The sequence below is a fragment of the Nycticebus coucang genome, chromosome 4, assembly GCF_027406575.1.
Source record: "Nycticebus coucang isolate mNycCou1 chromosome 4, mNycCou1.pri, whole genome shotgun sequence".
NCBI lineage: Eukaryota > Metazoa > Chordata > Mammalia > Primates > Lorisidae > Nycticebus > Nycticebus coucang.
The window spans coordinates 145,296,933-145,318,303 of NC_069783.1; the positions used below are offsets into that span (position 1 = coordinate 145,296,933).

Consider the following 21,371-nt stretch of genomic DNA (forward strand, 5'->3'; position numbering starts at 1 on the left):
CATAAACCTTTCATTCCTATTCAAATCCATTGCTTGGAGTGGCCAGAGTGGCCCAGATTAATCCCAATTTTCCAACTCAGCATGTAATCACATGAGTATTAATATACAGAATCTCCTAATCGATCTTAGCCTTAACTAAACCAGGTGGGACAGCCAGACATTATGTAATGCAAGCAAAAACATACACACCACATATTGAAGAATGTTCAATGCCTCAAAGAACTGAACATGAACCTAATCAAGGCTCTAGATCTTATTATGAATTTAAAGGAAATACAATGGATGAGGACATGAAATGATACCACGTGCGGAAGTAGTCAGCCAAATCCAGAGGGTGGGACATTCTAAAATTCTCCTGCACAAATTACCTGGTTCCTTCAATAATTCACTGGCATGGGGGGAGATAAAAAGGATAAGCAGGTAAATAAAGATGTTACTAAAAAAGATGAAAAATATAAAATAATCAAATAACATATGTGAATGCTATTTGGATCCTGATTAGGATAAACAAAGAAAGAGATAGAAGGATAGAAGAATGAGCAGACAGATGAATGGAAGGAAGACAGGACATACTAAGTAACATCTAAGATACCAAGGAAAAATTTAGGGTTTTTTTCATTTGTATTTTGTCTTCAGAGACAGTGTATCCCCCTGTTGCCCAGGCTAGAATGCAGTGGCATAATCAAAGTTCACTGTAACCTCAAACTCCTGGACTTGAGCAATCCTCCTGAGTAGTTAGAACTACAGATCTGGCTGTTGCTCAGGCTGGTCTCAAATTCATGGCCTTAACAGAGAGAGGGAAGGAGAGAGAGAAGTGGGGCCTTGGTGTGTGCCACACCTTCTGGGGGCAAGACATAATTGCAAGAGGGACTTTACAAATGCAATCAGTGTAACCTGGCTTATTGTACCCTCAGTGAATCCTCAACAATAAAAAAAAAAATTCATGGCCTTAAGTAATCCTCCCACCTTGGCCTCCCAAAGTACTGGGGTAACAGGCATGAGCCTGTGGTGACACCAGGCTCAACATGGAAAAATTTAAATATTTTTAAGTCTGAATATCTCATGATATTAAGGAACTATTGTTACTCATTATTACAACTTTCTTTATGTTATTTATTTATTTATTTATTTATTTTTGAGACAGAGTCAAGACTGTGAGCTAGAGTATGGTGGCTTCATCACAGCTCACTGTAACCTTTAACTCTTGGACTCAAGTGATCCTCCTAGCTCAGCCTCCTGAGTAACTGGACCTACAGGTATGCACCATCATGCCCTGCTAATTTTTCTATTATTTTTATAGAGATAGGGGTCTTGCTATGTTACTCAGGCCAGTCTCAAACTTCTAGCTTCAAGTGATCCTCCCAGCCCAGTCTCCCAAAATGCTGGGATTATAAGAGTGATCTATCATGCCACATTGCTAGATGTGGTAATGTTTAAAATAATGTCCTTTTCAGTTAGAGATGTTACTTGACACTGGCAAGATGACACAACATCTAGAATTTGCCCCAGTGGGGGAAAAAAGGAAAGAGGAAGTTAGGATAGGTCATATAATAATGGTGAAATGTATACAGCTTTTGAAGCTAGATACTCTCCTCTCTACTTTTGCATGTTTGAATAAAAGCTTTTAAAAATGAGCTGATCAAAAAAATTGGGGGCAGAGAGAGACAAAAAACCACAATGGAAACAGAAAGCTAGGGATGATGGAAGTATTGAGCTACCTAGGAACTTTAAGACCAGAACAATACAAAATAATACAACTAGGAATAAGACAGTAGAAATGTCAAATGCCTGGACTGGCAGAGAACTGTCCTAATCTAAAACCTATACTTCTGAAATGTTACCAGTTAGAAGCAACAGGATGGATCCCCATTGAACAACAAAATGCTGTGTGGCTTACCTGGGAAGGATAAAAATAACAAATGCCAGCTCTTGTTGGATCACCTTCTTCCTTTACCTTGGAACCATCATAAAGAAAAAAATAATTCCACCTGGCAAGAGAACAGAATGGAGCCATGTTTCCTTATATCCAGTGATCATGGCATTTTAAACACAGGTTCCAATTTCCCAGCCTGAACAGGGCTCATTACTGTGTATAAAAGCCGTCTGGTGGCCCCAGAGGAGAAAGAACCCCAATAGCTACAAATAGATACCACCATTCCACAAGTGCAGGAGAGTCAAACTAAAAATATGCTTCTATCCAGCTGTCAGACCATCTGCTAGAAAAGACATGAGTAGCAAGAGGAAAAACGAGCGCCCACAATGACTGCTCTTACTTTAAACACTGAACTTTAACTATACAACCACATGGCCTGATAATGTTCTTTTAAGGCTCTGATAACAAAATAAGTTAGGAGTGTCTTCAATTCACTCTGCACAACTGCTGACCCCAAAGACCTCCAGAAATAACCTTTCTACCAGTAATTCATATATTCACTCAACAAACATTTTCTGAGGGCCTACAGCGTGCTCTAAGTTTGCTATGTGAATAAGTGATTTCACACAGGGCAATGAGTCTATAAATGGGGGAAAACAGGAGCCTATGAGGGTTTATAGAGAAACACTGAACTCTCTACCAGTCTAAACCTCATCAGGTATCACTCAAGCATGCTTGTTCATCAACCTTCTCCTGATTCCATAAGCCCAAAGAAATCTTTCTTCCGAATTTCCGTAACCTTCTGATTATCCCTGAAGATTCTTACAGACTGCTCTGCAGTATAATTATAATTTCTTTTCTTTTTTTTAATTTTTTTTTTGTTCCAGTTGTCATTTCTGTTTAGCTGACCCAGGCCAGGTTCGAACCCTCCATCCTGGGTGTATGTGGCCAGCACCCACCCAGCTATGGGTGCTGCCCTAATTATAATTTTTTTTTTTTTTTTTTTGAGACATAGTCTCAGTTTGTGGCCCTCGGTAGAGTGCTGTAGCATCACAGTTCACAGCAACTTCCAGCTCTTGGGCTTAGGCAATTCTCTTGCCTCAGCCTCCTGAGTACCTGGGACTACAGGCACCCACCACAATGCCCGGCTATTTTTTGGTTGCAGTTTGGCAGGGGCTGGGTTTGAACCTACCACCCTCGGTATATGGGGCCGGTACCCTACCCAGTGAGCCACAGGAACCACCCCTAATTATAATTTCTTAATGTTATGATGATCTCCTAAGATCACAAAGCAAACTCCTCAAAGGCTGGGCCTTGGTTTTACTTCTGAATCTCCAAAATTCCATTAATGAAGCTGTAGCACAAGGAAAAATGTGACCATTTTGTCACCTGTGCACTTTTCCTCTGGATCTATGCCTTCTCCAGCCTCTCTCCCTGGCTTCCACTTCATCTTCCTGACAACAAGCATCAGCTCTATCCAGACACAGTCCACTTTCCCAGAGATCTAGAGGCAGAGGTACAAATGGCTGCCAGACAAGTCCAGATCGAAAAGCCTCGAAAGTTTCATAGCTAACTCAGAAACTTGACACTGGCTCTGTCTCTCCCTTTCCCTACCCTCTCTGAGTTCAAGCACCCCTGCTCATACAGGAACACAAAAGGAAACTTGGGTGTTTTTTTGAACTGCTCCATCTTTTTTACTTCCACATATATAACTGATCACTAAAAGCTGCAAATTCTAGTTAAACCATGCCTTTCACTTTCAACTCCCTAATTAATGTTTCCTGAACCGAATTATGAGAAAGGATTAATCCCTTTCAAGTTGAGAAAGGAACTGAGTTTCAGGCAAACACTGAGTAATACCCTTCAATAGCCATCTAGCCAAACCTCTTCTCCTGGTATAACTCTCAAAAGTAACCATTCCTTGTCTCTCCAACATGAACACTATACTGCCCACATTATTATCAGAGCTGGCTGCTTGTACCGGATGTGGCTATCTTTTCTACAATCTACCAGCAATGCCAGACTTATTCAAACACTATAAGAGGCTTTCAAGGTTAAAATAGATTGGTTTTGGAAAAAAACAGCTCACATGTTTAACTTGGCTGCTTAATAAAAGCAAAATAATCTGGGTGGAAATCTGCAATTAACCCAAAAGATCCATCCAGTAGCCTAGTGAGAGCTAAACCACAGCAGGCCTGGAACTCACCAAGAGGCTAACTTTGTCTCTACGGAGGTGGAGGTGGCCATTTACTTGGCAGCCGTCCTCATTCTCTTCTTTTGGTTTTACTTTTTCAGTATCACTTCTTTGTCCCCAGCTGTGGCTGTTACTCTTTCTTCACAATCCAGTGAATCCAGACATGGTAGGTTCATGTGTTATCACAATTGCCACTTGCTTTGTTTTCATTTAGCATGAAAGTGTCACTTCCCTTCCTTGTAGGCTCTTCAGTTTCATGAATATCTCTACATCTCTTACAACTCTGAGAGAGAATATAATAAAGTGGGAGAATCCTAGCAGAAAGGTCAAATCTACTAGTCTGGAGCCATGAGAGTCAGCTTGACAGAAAGATGTCTCCGAGAAGGCCCAATGGGGTAGACAAATGTGGAGGCGGTATTTTGAAGAAATTTTTAGCTTGTCCAGTTCAAAGCCATTCTGAGGGTTCTTTTTAAAAGTTTTGGAGCTTCCAATTCAAACATCAGTGCCTTGAATCTGAAACAAACACAAGAAATAGCTATTTCAAAAACCCGTGAAAGAGCATGTGACCCAGCAGGGTTAAACAAATGGTACATTTAAAAGGAACTTTCTATAAGGGTGACAACGATGTTTCAAAACAAAGAAGGGAACAACAAAATTTTTTTTTAAATAAAAAAGTAAAGGGCTTGGCACCCATAGCTCAGTGGTTAAGGCACCAGCCACATGCACCAGGGTTAGTGGGTTCGAACCCAGCCCGGGTCTGCTAAACAACAATGACAACTACAAGGAAAAAAATAGCCAGGCCTTGTGGTGGTCACCTGTAGTCCCAGCTACTTGGGAGGCTAAGGCAAGAGAATCACTTAAGCCCAAGTGTTTGAGGTTGCTGTGACAGCACAGCATTCTACCAAGGGTGACAAAGTTAGACTCTTATCTCAGAAAAAAAAAAAAAGAAGAAGGAAAGGAGAATAACAGAGACTTCAGAGTAAGGGACTTAAGTTTCTTTAACAGTTATAAGCAAGCACACCACAAGCCTCACAGAAGAAAGAAATTAAATAATTATTGTGAAAATGTCCTGGGTGTTAAAAACAGCCATACGAATTAATGCTGCTGCCATAGTAATAATGGAACCCAAATTAGGAAATTATCACCTTAACACCCCAAAAGTAATCTGAGCACGCAGAATTCCAGAGCTGGGCAAGTTTCAAAACAACAAAGAGAACTTTATCAAGGGCTTTCAAACTCCCATAAGAGAAAGATAACTCAGATCATGGAATTTCACAATCAAAAGGGACCCTGGCATCATTTAATCTTTGTCTCTTGTACTCTCCTCCAAAAATTACCTTGATTGTCTCTGCTTTGCACCCTCCAGAGACAGAGATTGGCAATTCATAAATTTATTCTTCTACCAAACTAAAATCTGCTTCCCAGTAACCTCCACTCACTGGTCTGGATAGTATTCTCCAGGAACACATAAAACCAGGTCTAATCCTTCCATGTGACAACCCCTTGGTCACTTCAAAACTTTATTCCTATTGTCACTTTCTCCAAACTTAATGTCCCCAGCAACATGATCTCATGCTTGCTCACCATTCTGCCATCTGTGGGAACACAATACAGTTCGTTAAATCCCTCTGAAAGACAGAAGTCCCTAGAGAGGACCCCACTCAATCTTCGATGGCCTCTAAAATCTCTATTATTTCTCAGCTGTAGATATCTTGACTGGACCTCTACAGGACCATACTCATTGTACTCTGTGGAGAGTATGCGGGTGCCTGTGGCAGGGGCATTTCTGTTCCTAGAACCAAGGATAGCAGCCTGAAGCCCCTCTAAACCTCGTCCCCAGAGAACTGGGCCTTACACTGCCAAGGTCCAGTCTCTTATCTCTGAAAAGTCTAGAAGAGGCCAGTAATGACTCTGGGGCAGGGGGACGTCAGGATGGGACTAGAAAAAGCTTTGAAGCCTGGGAAGTTTCAGTAATAACCCAGGGGTCAAGAAGTGGCCTGGACGCTGTGGTAGCTCCACAAAGGAAGTGGCCTCAGTGGGGCTGAATGGCTGGGAAAGGGGCGCTAATGGCAGCGAAGGGCCAGAAGCTGCCAGACAGACCCCAAGATGAGAAAGCGATCAGTAACCGCATGAGGGTTCCGGAAAGTATCTGGCCTCAGCTCGTGGGGACTGAAAAAAAGGTGAGCAAAAGCCCGGGGGTCAAACGGCGCCTGGTCACGACCTAGGCTGGGGTCGCGCCCCTAAGGGTCCCCGCACCTCCGAGCGCCGACCACCCACCGGAGTAGCTAGGAAGCCGGGTGCTCGGGGTCTGGGGACTCTGGTCCCGGAATGTGGGAGGCGGCGGGGTCCCAGTGATTTCGATCCGGTACCTACGCGAGCAGCAGAGAGGATCTATGTCTGGAACCTCCCCACCTACCGCCCACCGAAACTCCCCGCGCGTGGCAATGACGTAGGGCCAAGTGCGTCGCGCGCCGATGAAGTCAGAGGCTAATGGCGGGTACCTCGACTACAGCGCCGGAATCATGGCAGACTGCGGCTCCGCGGAGGAGGCGCTTGGCTGCGCGGCAGTCGCGACGAAGGGAGGTGGCGGCCCGGGACCCGGAGACAGAGCTCGAGGCGGACAGCAGAGTCGTTCTTCGTCGCGTCCGGGAGGCTGAGTGAGTGAAGAGGGGTCGGTGCTGGCTCGAATCCTCGCGTCCGTGGTCAACTCTCTGAGCCTCAGTTTCCCCATCTGTAAAATCAGGATATACTGCAAACCCTCGAAGGGTTTTGTGAGGACTTAACGGAGGTAATAAGTCACTACAGGTCTGGATCATATTAAGCGTTCAATAAAGGTTGTCTTGCTTTTTAATTGTAGTTGCAGCTGTGTGACCTTTGGTTCTTTGTAATCTCTGTGCCTCAGTTTTTTGTCTGTGAGATGGTAATAAAAATAGTACTTACATAGGCTTGTTTTGAGAATTCAGTGAATTAGTAAACGGAAACCATTTCCTGGCACGCGGCGAGCGCTGTGTTTACTATTATTATGCAAATATTATTACTGGTGATAAGAGCTAATAACAAACACGTGATTGTTATCACCATAAATTTATCGAACAGTTGTCCTAGGACTGCCACTAGATTAAGCCTTCTACATTTTTAATTGTTGTTGAATGTGGCGGCCAGGCTAAGATCCTGGTAGGTAACAGTCTCAAAGACTCATAGGTAATGTATGGAACCAGATTTAAAAGCCAGGTCCTTATGCACTCCAAAACCTGTTTCCAGCTCTCAGTTATTCTGGACTCTCCCACCCAAAATTTCCCTATGCTTTGTACCTTAGAAAGTACACATGCCTAACACAAAGCACTCAATAAATGTTCATTACTGTTGTTACTTATAGTACTTTTACCTTTATTTATTTACCCGTTAAAGCTGAATAACAGCCTTAGTTAACACTTCAGGTCAGCATCTAAGGGCCATCACAAGAAAAATATCTGAGACTCATTTTTTGTGCTCTTCTCCCCTATAAAGTCAAGAGGAGTGTGGACTCAGAGGTTACCTTTGAATAGAAAAAGTTGTTGACCAGCTAGCTGAGCCTGAAACAAAAGCAGCAGCAATTCTTTCTAAGCTCTCAGAAGGTGCCAGTCAAAGTGAATATGTGTGTGTTGGGGCACACACATATTCACTGTGGGGGGAGGGCAGATGGAGAACGTTTTAGGCACTTATTTATGTATTTATTTATTTATTTATTTATTTATTTTGAGACAGAGCCTCAAGCTGCTGCCCTGGGTAGAGTGCTGTGGCATCACAGCTCACAGCAACCTCCAACTCCTGGGCTCAAGCGATTCTCCTGCCTCAGCCTCCCAAATAGCTGGGACTACAGGTGCTTGCCACAATGCCCAGCTATTTTTTGGTTGCAGCCGTCACTGTTGTTTGGCCGGCCCAGGCTGGATTTGAACCCAGCAGCGCAGGTGTATGTGGCTGGCACCTTAGCTGCTTGAGCCACAGGCACCGAGCCTAGGCACTTTTTTAAATCCCTTGACATTGTTAGTATTTCCTCAACTTCTTCAATATACCCCAGAAGCTTCCTACTTCTCCCAGCACCCTGAGCAGAGAGGGACACAACACTTTACATGTTGATCCATGCTTACACTCACCAGTTTACAAAGAACTATGTACCTTAGCCCTCTCCTTTACTCTCTGTGAGGAGCACGGCCAGCCTCTGGGCAGATGTTTTTCAATTATCTTTACTCCTCTCTGAAGTCTCTGTACACTGTCTTACACTGTCTTTGGCTTATGGCTTGTCAGTTCAAATCTGGTTCATTGTAATTCACTATTGACTTTTTTTTTTTTTTTGATCCAGGCTTGCGGAAACCACTTGACTTGAATAAAGAAAGCCCAGACACATGATTTTGTCTCTTTTACTTTCCCCTGAGAGTTACTTATAGCAGAGGCCACTCATTGAGTACCTACTATGTGCTGGGTACTGTGCTAAGAAATGTTAACCCATTTAATGCCTCCTATAATACTCTGTGATAGGGATGGTTCTTACGCCTATTTTAGAGTTGACGAAACCAAAGCACAGAAAGGCTAACTCCAAGTATGTAACAACCATTTATTGAGCTGAAATTCTACACCAGCCTCTTATGTGGACCAGAGATACAGAATAGACCCAGGCTCATCTACAGGGATTGGGGGCCTCCCCAGAGCCCTCTCTCCTGCCCTTTTTATGCTCTGGCTCTAGACATGATCCATGTGTAACCCCCCGCACCCCATTGGTAAGGGCGGGCTCTGTATCACAGAGCACTTCGTCTTTTATGCATTCAGATCAAGAGAGTCACTGTTAGGGCGGCCCTGAAATGGATAGGATGTGATTGTGTCTTTTTTTTTTCTCACTAGGGAGGACCTGCTTATCTCTGATTTCTGGAGTTCAGCACTAGGTGGGTACCACGTGACCAAGCGTAGGGGTGGTAAGTAGGAGGAGGGCCTGAGTGTGGATAAAGATGGGAGTCATTCCTCCTTTGAGGACATTTTGCTTCAGAGTGGTGTACATGCTGAGTTCTAATTCTGACTTCTCTTACAGTTCTGTTTGTTTTTTTTTGTAGAGACAGAGTCTCACTTTATGGCCCTCGGTAGAGTGCCGTGGCATCACACAGCTCACAGCAACCTCCAACTCCTGGGCTTAAACGATTCTCTTGCCTCAGAGCTACTCCCAAGTAGCTGGGACTACAGGCGCCCGCCACAACACCCAGCTATTTTTCGGTTGCAGTTCAGCCCAGGCCGGGTTTGAACCCGCCACCCTCGGTATATGGGGCCGGCGCCTTACCGACTGAGCCACAGGCGCTGCCCGATACAGTTCTATTTTTTTGGCACTTAACTACTCTAACCTTCAGTTTCTTTTCCCTCGAAAAATGATTAATAATGTACATATCCTGTAGTTTTGGGAATTAAATGAGGCTAGTTAAGTGCTTAGAACAGTAGTTACCTGTTGCACAGAAGACAATAATAAATGTTCACTATCATTATTGCTGAAATTTGTATTTATCTTAGCTTTTCTTTGATATTATAATATAGACATTGTCCCTCCATATGATTGTAGTCTCTTCCTAAACTTAATGTGTGGCAACATAATGTTATGTATGAAGCGAACATTACCATAGGTATTTTTATTGCGGGGCATTTACATTTTTTCTTTTTTTTTTTTTTTTAGTTATTATTATATATAACTTTGCAATGAACAATTTTTTGCATAGTGCTTTTACCAAACTTAAGATGACCTTAGAATAATAGTCCCAGGAGTGGAATAGTTAAGTGAAAGATGGTGACCAACTTGCTAACCATTGTCATGTTGCTCTCCAGTGACCTTTTACCAGTTATTTTATCAGCGGGACTTAAGCCAGTTTTTCATGCAACCTTTTCTAGCTTGGGGGTCTTATTTAAAGATATCTTTGTTAGTTTGATAAGTGAAAAATTGATATCCTTTTGTTGGACTTTATGGCTTTTTGCTTTGCCTACAGATTTGTCCAACTAAATTCAATACCAGAATAGTAAAAGGAGAGGCAAGAGAACCCACTATATGAGATTTAAACAGAGTATTTTTCAAAGTGCCCAGACTACCTTTTTTCCTTGAATGTTTTATACATTAAATATTCCTACTCCTAGCCATTTATAGTATGATTTTGAGTGTTACGCTCCTCTGTTCTTTGTTATAATCAAAAAAATTGGCATTTCAGAGCATAGTCTACATTGGCTAGGAGCCTCCTGTCAAATTGGGGTTAGTCTACATTACAGTTTTAGATGCACAGTGGGCCCATGAATGAAGCCTGTTTTTTGCTTGAAACATCATCTTGGATTTGGGGCCATGGGAGTCCAGGGTTTCAGACAGCCAGACGTTGCTGCACATCCCAGGCATGTTTGAGGGTGAGGCCAGTGGCCTTTCTCTCTGAGGAGTTAAAGCCTCCCTCTCTCCCTCTCTCCCTGGGTCTGTGGACTTGTATTGCGAGTGATTTGGTTTATGAGGTCAGAGCATGCCCTCTAACTGCATTTGGGGACCTGCTCTTTCAGATACCATCAACGGGTATCTTACAAAACACCTGGAACAGTTGAAGTCCCCTATGGAGACTCTTTCAGATGTCCTTGGAAACCTGCACCTTGACTCATCAAATGAATCAAATATGGCCCCTGGCTTCATCCCAGGAGAGAACCTGGTCATAAGACCCTGCCATTTGAAATGTGTGTGTTACGGTATTGGGAACTTTGCTACCTGCGTCATAGCTAGAAACCAGCTGTCATTTTTGCTTCTGTTCTTGGAAAAGTGCCAGGTAAATTTTTAGATTCATCTTTACTTCCCTTTCCCCTAGTCTTGCACATAGAGTTTGGAGTTGAAATAAATCTCATTCTTTGATTCCAGATTCCCAGAAGTCACTGCTGGGTATTTGACCCTCTGTTTAGCCAAGTTGAAATTGCAGTTCTTAACACCCTGGGTGTGATTGTTCTCAGCAAGAATGAAGTGAGTGATTTCCTAAACAGGGATGGGGAGGGATAGACAAATCCTGATCCGACTGGCCCTGCCCATGGCCACCAGTTTACTTTTTTTTTTTTTTTTTATTGTTGGGGATTCATTGAGGGTACAATAAGCCAGGTTACACTGATTGCAATTGTTAGGTAAAGTCCCTCTTGCAATCATGTCTTACCCCCATAAAGTGTGACACACACCAAGGCCCCACCCCCCTCCCTCCATCCCTCTTTCTGCTTCCCCCCCCAATAACCTTAATTGTCCTCATATCAAAATTGAGTACATAGGATTCATGCTTCTCCATTCTTGTGATGCTTTACTAAGAATAATGTCTACCACTTCCATCAGGTTAATACGAAGGATGTAAAGTCTCCATTTTTTTTAATAGCTGAATAGTATTCCATGGTATACATATACCACAGCTTGTTAATCCATTCCTGGGTTGGTGGGCATTTAGGCTGTTTCCACATTTTGGCGATTGTAAATTGAGCTGCAATAAACAGTCTAGTACAAGTGTCCTTATGATAAAAGGATTTTTTTCCTTCTGGGTAGATGCCCAGTAATGGGATTGCAGGATCAAATGGGAGGTCTAGCTTGAGTGCTTTGAGGTTTCTCCCTACTTCCTTCCAGAAAGGTTGTACTAGTTTGCAGTCCCACCAGCAGTGTAAAAGTGTTCCCTTCTCTCCACATCCACGCCAGCATCTGCAAATTTTGAGATTTTGAGATGTGGGCCATTCTCACTGGGGTTAGATGATATCTCAGGGTTGTTTTGATTTGCATTTCTCTAATATATAGAGATGATGAACATTTTTTCATGTGTTTGTTAGCCATTCGTCTGTCATCTTTAGAGAAAGTTCTATTCATGTCTCTTGCCCATTGATATATGGGATTGTTGGCTTTTTTCATGTGGATTAATTTGAGTTCTCTATAGATCCTAGTTATCAAGCTTTTCTCTGATTGAAAATATGCAAATATACTTTCCCATTGTGTAGGTTGTCTCTTTGCTTTGGTTATTGTCTCCTTAGCTGTACAGAAGCTTCAATTTAATGAAGTCCCATTTGTTTATTTTTGTTGTTGTTGCAATTACCATGGCCGTCTTCTTCATGAAGTCTTTCCCCAGGCCAGTATCTTCCAGTGTTTTTCCTATGCTTTCTTGGAGGGTTTTTATTGTTTCATGCCTTAAATTTAAGTCCTTTATCCATCTTGAATCAATTTTTGTGACTGGGGAAAGGTGTGGGTCCAGTTTCAGTCTTTTACATGTAGACATCCAGTACTCCCAACACCATTTATTGAATAGGGAGTCTTTCCCCCAAGGTATGTTCTTGTTTGGTTTATCGAAGATTAGGTGGTTGTAAGATGTTAGTTTCATTTCTTGGTTTTCAATTCGATTCCAAGTGTCTATGTCTCTGTTTTTGTGCCAGTACCATGCTGTCTTGAGCACTATGGCTTTGTAGTACAGACTAAAATCTGGTATGCTGATGCCCCCAGCTTTATTTTTGTTACTAAGAACTGCCTTAGCTATACGGGGTTTTTTCTGGTTCCATACAAAATGCAGAATCATTTTTTCCAAATCTTGAAAGTACAATGTTGGTCTTTTGATAGGAATGGCATTGAATATGTAGATTGCTTTGGGAAGTATAGACATTTTAACAATGTTGATTCTTCCAAGCCATGAGCATGGTATGTTCTTCCATTTGTTAATATCCTCTGCTATTTCCTTTCTGAGGATTTCATAGTTTTCTTTATAGAGGTCCTTCACCTCCTTCGTTAGGTATATTCCTAGGTATTTCATTTTCTTTGAGACTATGGTGAAGGGAGTTGTGTCCTTAATTAGCTTCTCATCTTGACTGTTATTGGTGTATACAAAGGCTACTGACTTGTGGACATTGATTTTATATCCTGAAACATTACTGTATTTTTTGATGACTTCTAGGAGTCTTGTGGTTGAGTCTTTGGAGTTCTCTAAGTATAAGATCATGTCGTCAGCAAAGAGGGAGAGTTTGACCTCCTCTGCTCCCATTTGGATTCCCTTTATTTCCTTGTCTTGCCTAATTGTATTGGCTAGAACTTCCAGCACTACGTTGAATAGTAAAGGTGACAGAGGACAACCTTGTCTGGTTCCAGTTCTAAGAGGAAAACCTTTGAGTTTTACTCCATTCAGTAAAATATTGGCTGTGGGTTTGTCATAGATAGCTTCAATCAGTTTTAGAAATGTGCCACCTATGCCTATACTCTTCAGTGTTCTAATTAGAAAAGGATGCTGGATTTTATCAAATGCTTTTTCTGCATCTATTGAGAGGATCATGTGATCCTTATTTATGACTCTGTTAATATGGTGGATAACGTTTATGGACTTGCATATGTTAAACCAGCCTTGCATCCCTGGGATGAAGCCTACTTGATCATGATGAATGACTTTTTTGATGATAAGCTGTAATCTATTGGCTAGGATTTTGTTGAGGATTTTTGCATCTATATTCATGAGTGAGATTGGTCTGAAATTCTCCTTTTTGTTTGGGTCTTTTCCTGGTTTTGGTATCAGGGTGATATTTGCTTCATAGAATGTGTTGGGGAAGATTCCTTCTTCCTCAATTTTTTGGAATAATTTCTGCAGTACAGGAATAAGCTCTTCCTTGAAGGTTTGATAGAATTCTGGTGTGAAGCCATCTGGACCAGGGCATTTTTTGGTTGGAAGATTTTTTCTTGTTTCTTTGATCTCAGTGCTTGAAATTGGTCTGTTCAGGAGCTCTATTTCTTCCTGGCTGAGTCTAGGGAGAGGGTGTGATTCCAAATATTGATCCATTTCCTTCACATTGTCAAATTTCTGGGCATAGAGTTTCTGGTAGTATTCAGAGATGATCTCTTGTATCTCTGTGGGATCAGTTGTTATTTCCCCTTTATCATTTCTGATTGAGGTTACTAGAGATTTTACTTTTCTATTCCTCGTTAGTCTGGCCAATGGTTTATCTATTTTATTTATTTTTTCAAAAAACCAACTCCTTGTTTCATTAATTTTCTGAATGATTCTTTTGTTTTCAATTTCATTGATCTCTGATTTGATTTTGGATATTTCTTTTCTTCTACTGAGTTTAGGCTTAGATTGTTCTTCTTTTTCCAATTCCATAAGATCTCTTGTGAGATTGTTGATGCGCTCTCTTTCTGTTTTTCGAATGTAGGCATCTAAAGCGATGAATTTTCCTCTCAAAACTGCTTTTGCAGTGTCCCACAGATTTTGGTAGCTTGTGTCTTCATTGTTGTTATGCTCAAGGAAGTTAATGATTTCCTGTTTTATTTCTTCCTGCACCCATCTGTTATTCAACAGAAGATTGTTTAATTTCCATGCCTTTGGGTGGGGTCAAGCATTTTTGTTAGAGTTGAGTTCCACCTTTAGTGCCTTATGGTCTGAGAAGATACAAGGTAAAATTTCAATTCTTTTGATTCTGTTGATATTTGTTTTGTGTCCCAGGATATGATCAATTTTGGAGAATGTTCCATGGGGTGATGAGAAGAATGTATATTCTTTATCTTTGGGGTGGAGTGTTCTATATGCATCTGTCAAGCACAGTTGTTCTAGGGTCTCATTTAAATCTCTTATATCTTTGTTTAATTTCTGTTTAGCGGATCTGTCCAGCTCTGTAAGAGGAGTGTTAAAGTCCCCTGTTATTATGGTATTACCAGATATCATATTGCTCAGACTGAGTAAGGTCTGTTTCAAGAATCTGGGAGCATTCAAATTGGGTGCATAGATACTTAGAATTGAAATGTCTTCTTGTTGTATTTTTCCCTTGACCAATATAAAGTGACCATCTTTGTCTTTTTTGACTTTAGTTGCTTTAAATCCACATGAATCTGAAAATAAGATTGCAACTCCTCTTTTCTTATGAATTCCATTTGCCTGAAAAATTGTCTTCCAACCCTTGACTCGGAGCTTTAATTTGTCTTTTGAAGCCAGGTGTGTTTCTTGAAGACAGCAAATAGATGGCTTGTGTTTTTTAATCCAGTCAGCCAATCTATGTCTCTTCAGTGGGGAATTCAAGCCATTAACATTTATTGAGATAATTGATAAGTGTGGTAGTATTCTATTCGTCTTATTTGGTGAGAGTCCATTGCTTAGTTTTATCTTTTGCAGCAGTGTGGAGGTTAGGTTCTGTCCTTTGATTTCTGAGTTCTTACTTTGCTGCTGATCCATTGTGGTGGTCAGTGTGCAGAACAGGTTGAAGTATTTCCTGTAGAGCTGGTCTTGTTGTGGCGAATTTCCTCAATGTTTGTATATCCGTAAATGATTTGATTTCTCCGTCAATTTTGAAGCTTAGCTTAGCAGGGTACAGAATTCTGGGCTGGAAATTGTTCTGTTTAAGTAGATTAAAGGTAGATGACCATTGTCTTCTTGCTTGGAAAGTTTCATTAGAGAAGTCTGCGGTCACTCTGATGGATTTGCCCCCGTAGGTAAACTGGCGCTTACTCCTGGCAGCTTGCAGAATCTTTTCTTTTGTCTTGACTTTGGACAGGTTCATCACAATGTGTCTTGGAGAAGCTCGGTTAGAGTTGAGGTGACCTGGGGTCCGATATCCCTCTGAAAGCAGTGTGTCAGAATCTTTGGTGATATTTGGGAAATTTTCTTTTATAATATTCTCTAGTATGGCTTCCATTCCTCTGGGGCATTCTTCTTCCCCTTCTGGAATTCCTATAACTCGTATGTTGGAATGCTTCATGAAGTCCCATAATTCTGACAGTGAACGTTCTGCTTTCTCTCTCTTCTTTTCTGCCTCTTTTACTATCTGAGTTATCTCAAGAACTTTGTCTTCTACCTCTGAAATTCTTTCTTCTGCATGGTCTAACCTGTTGCTGATACTTTCCATTGCATCTTTAAGTTCCCTGATTGACTGTTTCAGTTCCTTCAGCTCTGCTATATCCTTTTTATATTCTTCATATCGTTCATCTCTGATTTGATTCTGTTTTTGGATTTCCTTTTGGTTATTTTCCACTTTATTAGCAGTTTCCTTCATTGTTTCCATCATTTCTTTCATTGTTTTCAACATGTGTATTCTAAATTCCCTTTCTGTCATTCCTAGCATTTCTTCATATGTGGAATCATCTGCAGTAGCTACCTCATGGTCCCTTGGCAGGGTTGTTCTGGACTGGTTCTTCATGTTGCCTGGAGTTTTCTGCTGATTCTTCCTCATGAGTGGTTTCTTTTATCTGTTTCCTTGCCCTAATTTTCCTTTCACTTCCTCTTGGTCTTTAAGTTCTCGTGCCTGTGGACTAAGGGTTACAGGACCAGAGGGGTGAGAAGGTTGAAGAGCAAAAAAGGGATGAAAGAAAGGAGGACCGAGTGATAAGAAAAAAAAGAAAAATAGAGAAAGGGAGAGGGGGTGGGTAAAAGGAATATTGACAAAAAGAAGAGAGGCACAGAAAGAGGGAGACAGAACAATATAGGTGTACAGTAGGGTACTTTGACACAACCTTAAAAAAAACCCCACCTTCTGGGGGTGCCCAGTTGGGTTCCCTGAGGTCAGCAGCTCTTTGCTAACCTGATCAGACACAGTACCCCACCTCCACCAAGTAGAGAGGAAAGACAAAAATGCTATAAATCAAACCAAAACAAGCAAACAGAAAACTTTACGGGATAAAATTGGGTGAAAAACCAAATAATAGCAGTAGAAACACTAGCAAAAATGAAGTTCTAATTATTGAAAAAGATAGCAATGGGAAATTATAATTAAACTAGAAAAATTGAGAAAGAAAAAGGATCTGTATGGAAAAGGTTGAACTTACAAAACAAAATAACATCAACAACATCAAAATAAACAAAAAAAAACAACCTATCCAAAAAAAGAAAAAAAAAAAAGAAAGAAAGAAAAAAACACAACCAAAAACAAAGCAGTATGTATATGTTATTGAATATTGTCTGGGCAACACGTGGTCTTCTGGGGTATGAGATGTTAATCACAGTTCTGATACGACTGGAGGGTGCTGATTTCTCAAACCCCAGCAGGTAGACACCCTAAATCTCTCTTCAGCCCACTTCAAAGGCACTTTGAACTTGTTCACTTGCTGATCAGAAGCTTTCCCAGGAAAGTGCTTGTCGCTGGAATCACTGCTGAAGTGGCTGTCCACTTACCCAGTGTGCCAAAACTGGTCTCACTCTGCCCCTGAGGGTTAGGGCTGCAAGGCGGCTCAGACCCCCCCATTAGGCTACTTGGTCGCTGGGTTACCAGCTCCCACCCAATTCTAGCTCTGCGACCCTGAGGGCGGAGCTTGCTGGGGCAGATCACTCACAGTGGCCCCCTGTGACCCAACGCCAAACACCATTAGCTCCGTCTGGCTCAGCGGCTCAGACTGGGGCCCTAGACAACGGCCAAAGTTCTCCGCACTCCTGCTCAGGCTCTCCCCAAGGCAGTTCAACTGAGTGCCAAGTCCAAAGACACCAAAACAGTTCACAGGTAAGGCCTTTCTGGTTTGCAGTCTCGCTGCTACTGAACTTACAGTTGCGGGCGGGTTTAGACCGATTGAACACACGCGACCACTTGCCAGTTTTCCACTGTTTTAGTCCTCCTCTTGGGGTCCAGAAGTCTCTCGCTGACTCCCTGTATCCACGCAGGGGTGATGATAGGCAGATCCCACAAGCCAGAGATGCCTGGAGTTCTATCTCCCCAGACTCACGGTGCCCAGATGCAAGAAAGCTGTTACTCGGCTGCCATGTTCGGCCACCAGTTTTCTTTGTACTGGTGGTTATTCTCTCCTCTGCTTACTTTCTCAATACTTGTGATATGTGACCAGCCGATACATTACCCACATTTTGGTTTGTGTTGTGCCCATCAAAAAACTTAAATTACACCTTAAGTTACACAAATAGCATGAACCAGAACATACTAGGTTTGCAAAAATCATGTGAGAATTATTTGTCCAGTAATTATGCTAAGTTGGTATTTGCTGTTGCTACTAAAAGACAAAGAAGGCTGGGTGCAGTTGCTCATGCCCGTATTCCCAGCCCTTTGGGAGGCTGAAGTGGGAGGATTGCTTGAGGCCAGGAATTCAAGAGCAGCCTGGCAACATAGCAAGACCCTCTCTCTTAAAAAAAAAAAAAAAACATTATCCAAGCTTGTTGCTGTGAATGGGCTATAGTTCTACCTACTCGAAAGACTGAGCCAAGAGAACTGCCTGAGCCCAGAAGTTTGAGAATGCAGTGAGCTATTGGGTTGTGCTGCTGTCCAATGAGTGCTTAGTAAGGGCGGTACTGCCAACACCCACACAACACGCTGTTCTCAAGCATGACTTGCCTTTACGTTGGTGCAATTTTGGGGGAAAAAAATGAGGAAGGCACACTTTGGGCACCTCAAGTAAGGTCTTTCTGGTTGGAATTTACCCTGTCTCAGTGGAAAATCTCCCCTCTTTGATGTAGCAGCCCAGTTGTACCCGCAGCAACTCGCAGAGATGTGGATCAATATTCTGCCTATCCCTACACCCCTCCCCTCAATTTGCTGGGATTTGACATTTCTCAGACACCTCTGAAAAAATATTTCACAAGCACAGAGCTGAAGCTAGTATGATCAAATACCTCTGAATTCAGTTTTGCCTCATCTTGGGGATTACAGAATAATCACTTGATTCTTCTGTGTCCTGGAACTGCCACCTCATTACTTATTATGTAACACTGAAAATTAGGCCCCGTTGAGAATTCATTCCCCAGTATCAGCAAGGTCCTAAAACACTGTTGTTCAATTCAGATAATCCTCCTGAGTGCGTGCTGTGTGCCAGGCAGGGAACTTTGGGGGAGACCAAGATAAATTGGGGGCCTGTCCTGTGACCATAGAGTCCATGGTCACATTAGCATGTGACCTGTAAAGAGGGAAATGATGAATGACACAGTGAGGTAGAACCTTGTAGTAGGAGCTAGAAGAGATGTTTGAAGGGATGGAGGAAGTTTCCTGGAACTGACCTGGGATTTGAAAGTTTACCAGGAGTTTGCTAGCCAGACAGAACCAGGATTGCAGCAGCTGCACAGAGCCAGCTTTTGAGGAAACCACTGCCAGTTTGTCCTTCACACAAGAGCAGCTACAAGGAGAAGAGTAGTAAGTGGAGAGGCCACAGAGCTAGGTGAGGGCGAGGAAGCAAAGGTCGAGAGGCCACAGAGCTAGGCCGGGGCGAGGAAGCAAAGGTCGAGAGGCCACAGAGCTAGGCAGGGACGAGGAAGCCAAGGGGCTTACTTTATTTGCCAAGGAGTTCGGCCATAGAGCAGTGGTTCTTGAAATGGGGAGACTCTGCCCTCCAGGGGCCATTTAAATAGGACTCAGTTATGGTGGGGATCTACACACAGTGACACAGGAATTATTGAGGATCATAAACAGTACATTGAGATACAGTGACTATCGCTGTCCCTCCTATCTTTGCTATCATGGGACACAAATTTATCAAGTTCTTTTTGGACAGTATGATTTTCTGACTTTTTAAAGTCCTGTGTGTAACTGTATGATTTTCATACATGCTAATGTAACTATTTCATAATTGAATTTAGTTTGCTTTTTTACCATTTGATACTTGTCTCTCAGCTCATTATTAATCTGTCCTCAACTTGCTGTAAGAATAGAATGTGGGAGTGTTTACATCTGTCATACTGTGTCGCCAGGAAGGGAAACGCAGTATTTGTGGGGAGCCCACCATCTTTTACATGCTCCACTGTGGGACCGCCTTGTACAACAACCTTTTATGGAGTAACTGGTCAATAGATGCCCTTTCGAAGATGGTCATCATTGGGAACAGTTTCAAAGGACTTGAACAAAGGTAAGCCCAAGAACGCTGAGATTCTGCAAGAATCTGGCAATATGAAATTCTGAGGCAAAGCCCAAACTCTGGTTGACCCACGAACAGAAAACGTTTCCATGATGAACCTTTACTTGGAAATCAACTGGATGAAGGGTTAAAGACAGGAGATGCTAGAACCCTGAGTCAAGCTGAGAAGCAAGTTAAGGAGTCTTTTTGCCAATAATTCCTCCTCTCCCTTAATGATAGAAATGTTTTTGAAAAACAAGGGAAAGCATGTGATTTCTCTGCTCCACACCCTCAGTGTTTCAGTGTTTAGTATCTGCTGTGTCATTTCTCTGCCCATGAAATGACAGTTAACTAGTTTCTACTAGTTAACCTGTTGCATAGCCCAGGTGTTATTTCTGAATTCCTGCTCTCCTTAAATAATCTTGCCCTTCTTTGTGTTTTAAGTTGCATGAAATCATTCTCATACCTCCTAATCACAGTTCCTTCTTATTTCTAGGTTGTTGGCAAGAGTTCTGCAGAAAAATTATCCCTACATTGCAAAGGTATCCATCTGAATAAAGGGGCCGGGATGGGAAAGGGTATGAAATACTATTCTCCATTGGGAAGAATTCTATCTTTACAAAAAACTCATAGGAGGAAACCCATAGGGGCTAACTAAAGGAAGTGACATTACTGTATTATCAGCCAGCTCCGTCTATGGGTCTGTGTTCCAAAAAGCTTTTGCATTTTAGTGCATCTCTCAGTTTTCTCCTAATTTCTTTATTCTGGCTATCATAGCCCATCATATCCACTGCTCTTGGGGCTTCCAATTCATTGCACAAAAGCATATAAATCAGGCTCGGTGCCTGCGGCTCAAGAGGCTAGGGCGCCAGCCACATACACCAGAGCTGGTGGGTTCGAACCCAGCCCAGGCCTGCCAAACGACTACAACCAAAAAATAGCCAGGCATTGTGGCAGGCGCCTGTAGTCCCAGCTACTTGGGAGGCTGAGGCAAGAGAATTGCTTAAGCCCAAGAGTTTGAGGTTGCTGTGAGCTGTGACACCATGGCACTCTATTGAGGGCGACATAGTGAGACTCTGTCTCAAAAAAAAGGATAAAGGGGTGACAAGTAAAATGGAGGTTTACCCCAGAAGAGTGGGGACTTACTGTACTTATCAAGTATTTATTTACATTTGAATTTTTCTGCTCAGATTTTAAAAGGACTAGAGGAATTTGAGTTTCCTCAGACTTCACAGTTCACAGACATATTTAATGACACCTCAATTCACTGGTTCCCTGTACAAAAGCTAGACCAATTACCCAAGGATATTTGGGCATTTCAAGAAGAACCAGATTATCAGGACTGTGAGGACCTTGAAATCATCAGGAGTGAGAAGATGACAGCTACTGACCAGAACTTCCTGTAATGTTTGGTGTTGGCAGAGGCAGAAGCTACCACCAGAAACTAAAGGGAAATTTGCCATGAAGGGACTGCAGAGAACTCCTTTGCAGTGGCCCAAATTTCAGAAATGAGAAGGGAAATATATCAACTTGACTGTCCTATT

At 42.2% G+C, this 21,371-nt stretch overlaps 2 protein-coding genes across 3 annotated transcripts in view; one reads left to right on the top strand and one right to left on the bottom strand.

The window, feature by feature from the left end:
- The window catches only part of HPS4 (HPS4 biogenesis of lysosomal organelles complex 3 subunit 2), a 38,377-nt gene extending 31,842 nt beyond the window's left edge, over positions 1 to 6,535 (bottom strand). The window contains exons 1-4 of one of the 2 annotated variants that reach the window (XM_053589790.1): positions 6,437 to 6,535; positions 5,405 to 5,662; positions 4,080 to 4,580; positions 1,898 to 1,988 (exon numbers count right to left, since the gene is read on the bottom strand). In XM_053589790.1, coding sequence (XP_053445765.1) covers positions 1,898 to 1,988; positions 4,080 to 4,120 — 132 coding nt within the window. In that variant the 5' untranslated portion in view covers positions 4,121 to 4,580; positions 5,405 to 5,662; positions 6,437 to 6,535. Of the gene's footprint in view, positions 1 to 1,897; positions 1,989 to 4,079; positions 4,581 to 5,404; positions 5,663 to 6,344 lie in introns of both variants that reach the window. The other variant, XM_053589791.1, reaches the window with a different exon arrangement.
- SRRD (SRR1 domain containing) lies at positions 6,466 to 21,351 on the top strand. Its single transcript, XM_053589796.1, has 7 exons — positions 6,466 to 6,724; positions 8,943 to 8,983; positions 10,608 to 10,864; positions 10,954 to 11,052; positions 19,685 to 19,839; positions 20,324 to 20,369; positions 21,018 to 21,351. The coding sequence occupies exons 1-7, from the start codon at positions 6,558 to 6,560 to the stop codon at positions 21,231 to 21,233; spliced, it is 981 nt and encodes a 326-aa protein (XP_053445771.1). The 5' UTR covers positions 6,466 to 6,557; the 3' UTR covers positions 21,234 to 21,351.
- Positions 21,352 to 21,371: the final 20 nt, after the last annotated feature.

What these genes read in the sequence shown, in the direction of transcription:
- SRRD (XM_053589796.1), top strand. Translation starts at nt 6,558, where the DNA reads ATGGCGGGTACCTCGACTACAGCGCCGGAATCATGGCAGACTGCGGCT. An exon ending in TTTCTGGAGTTCAGCACTAG is followed by an intron (nt 8,984 to 10,607) that starts GTGGGTACCACG and finishes CTGCTCTTTCAG; the next exon opens with ATACCATCAACGGGTATCTT. An exon ending in TTCAAAGGACTTGAACAAAG is followed by an intron (nt 19,840 to 20,323) that starts GTAAGCCCAAGA and finishes TCTTATTTCTAG; the next exon opens with GTTGTTGGCAAGAGTTCTGC.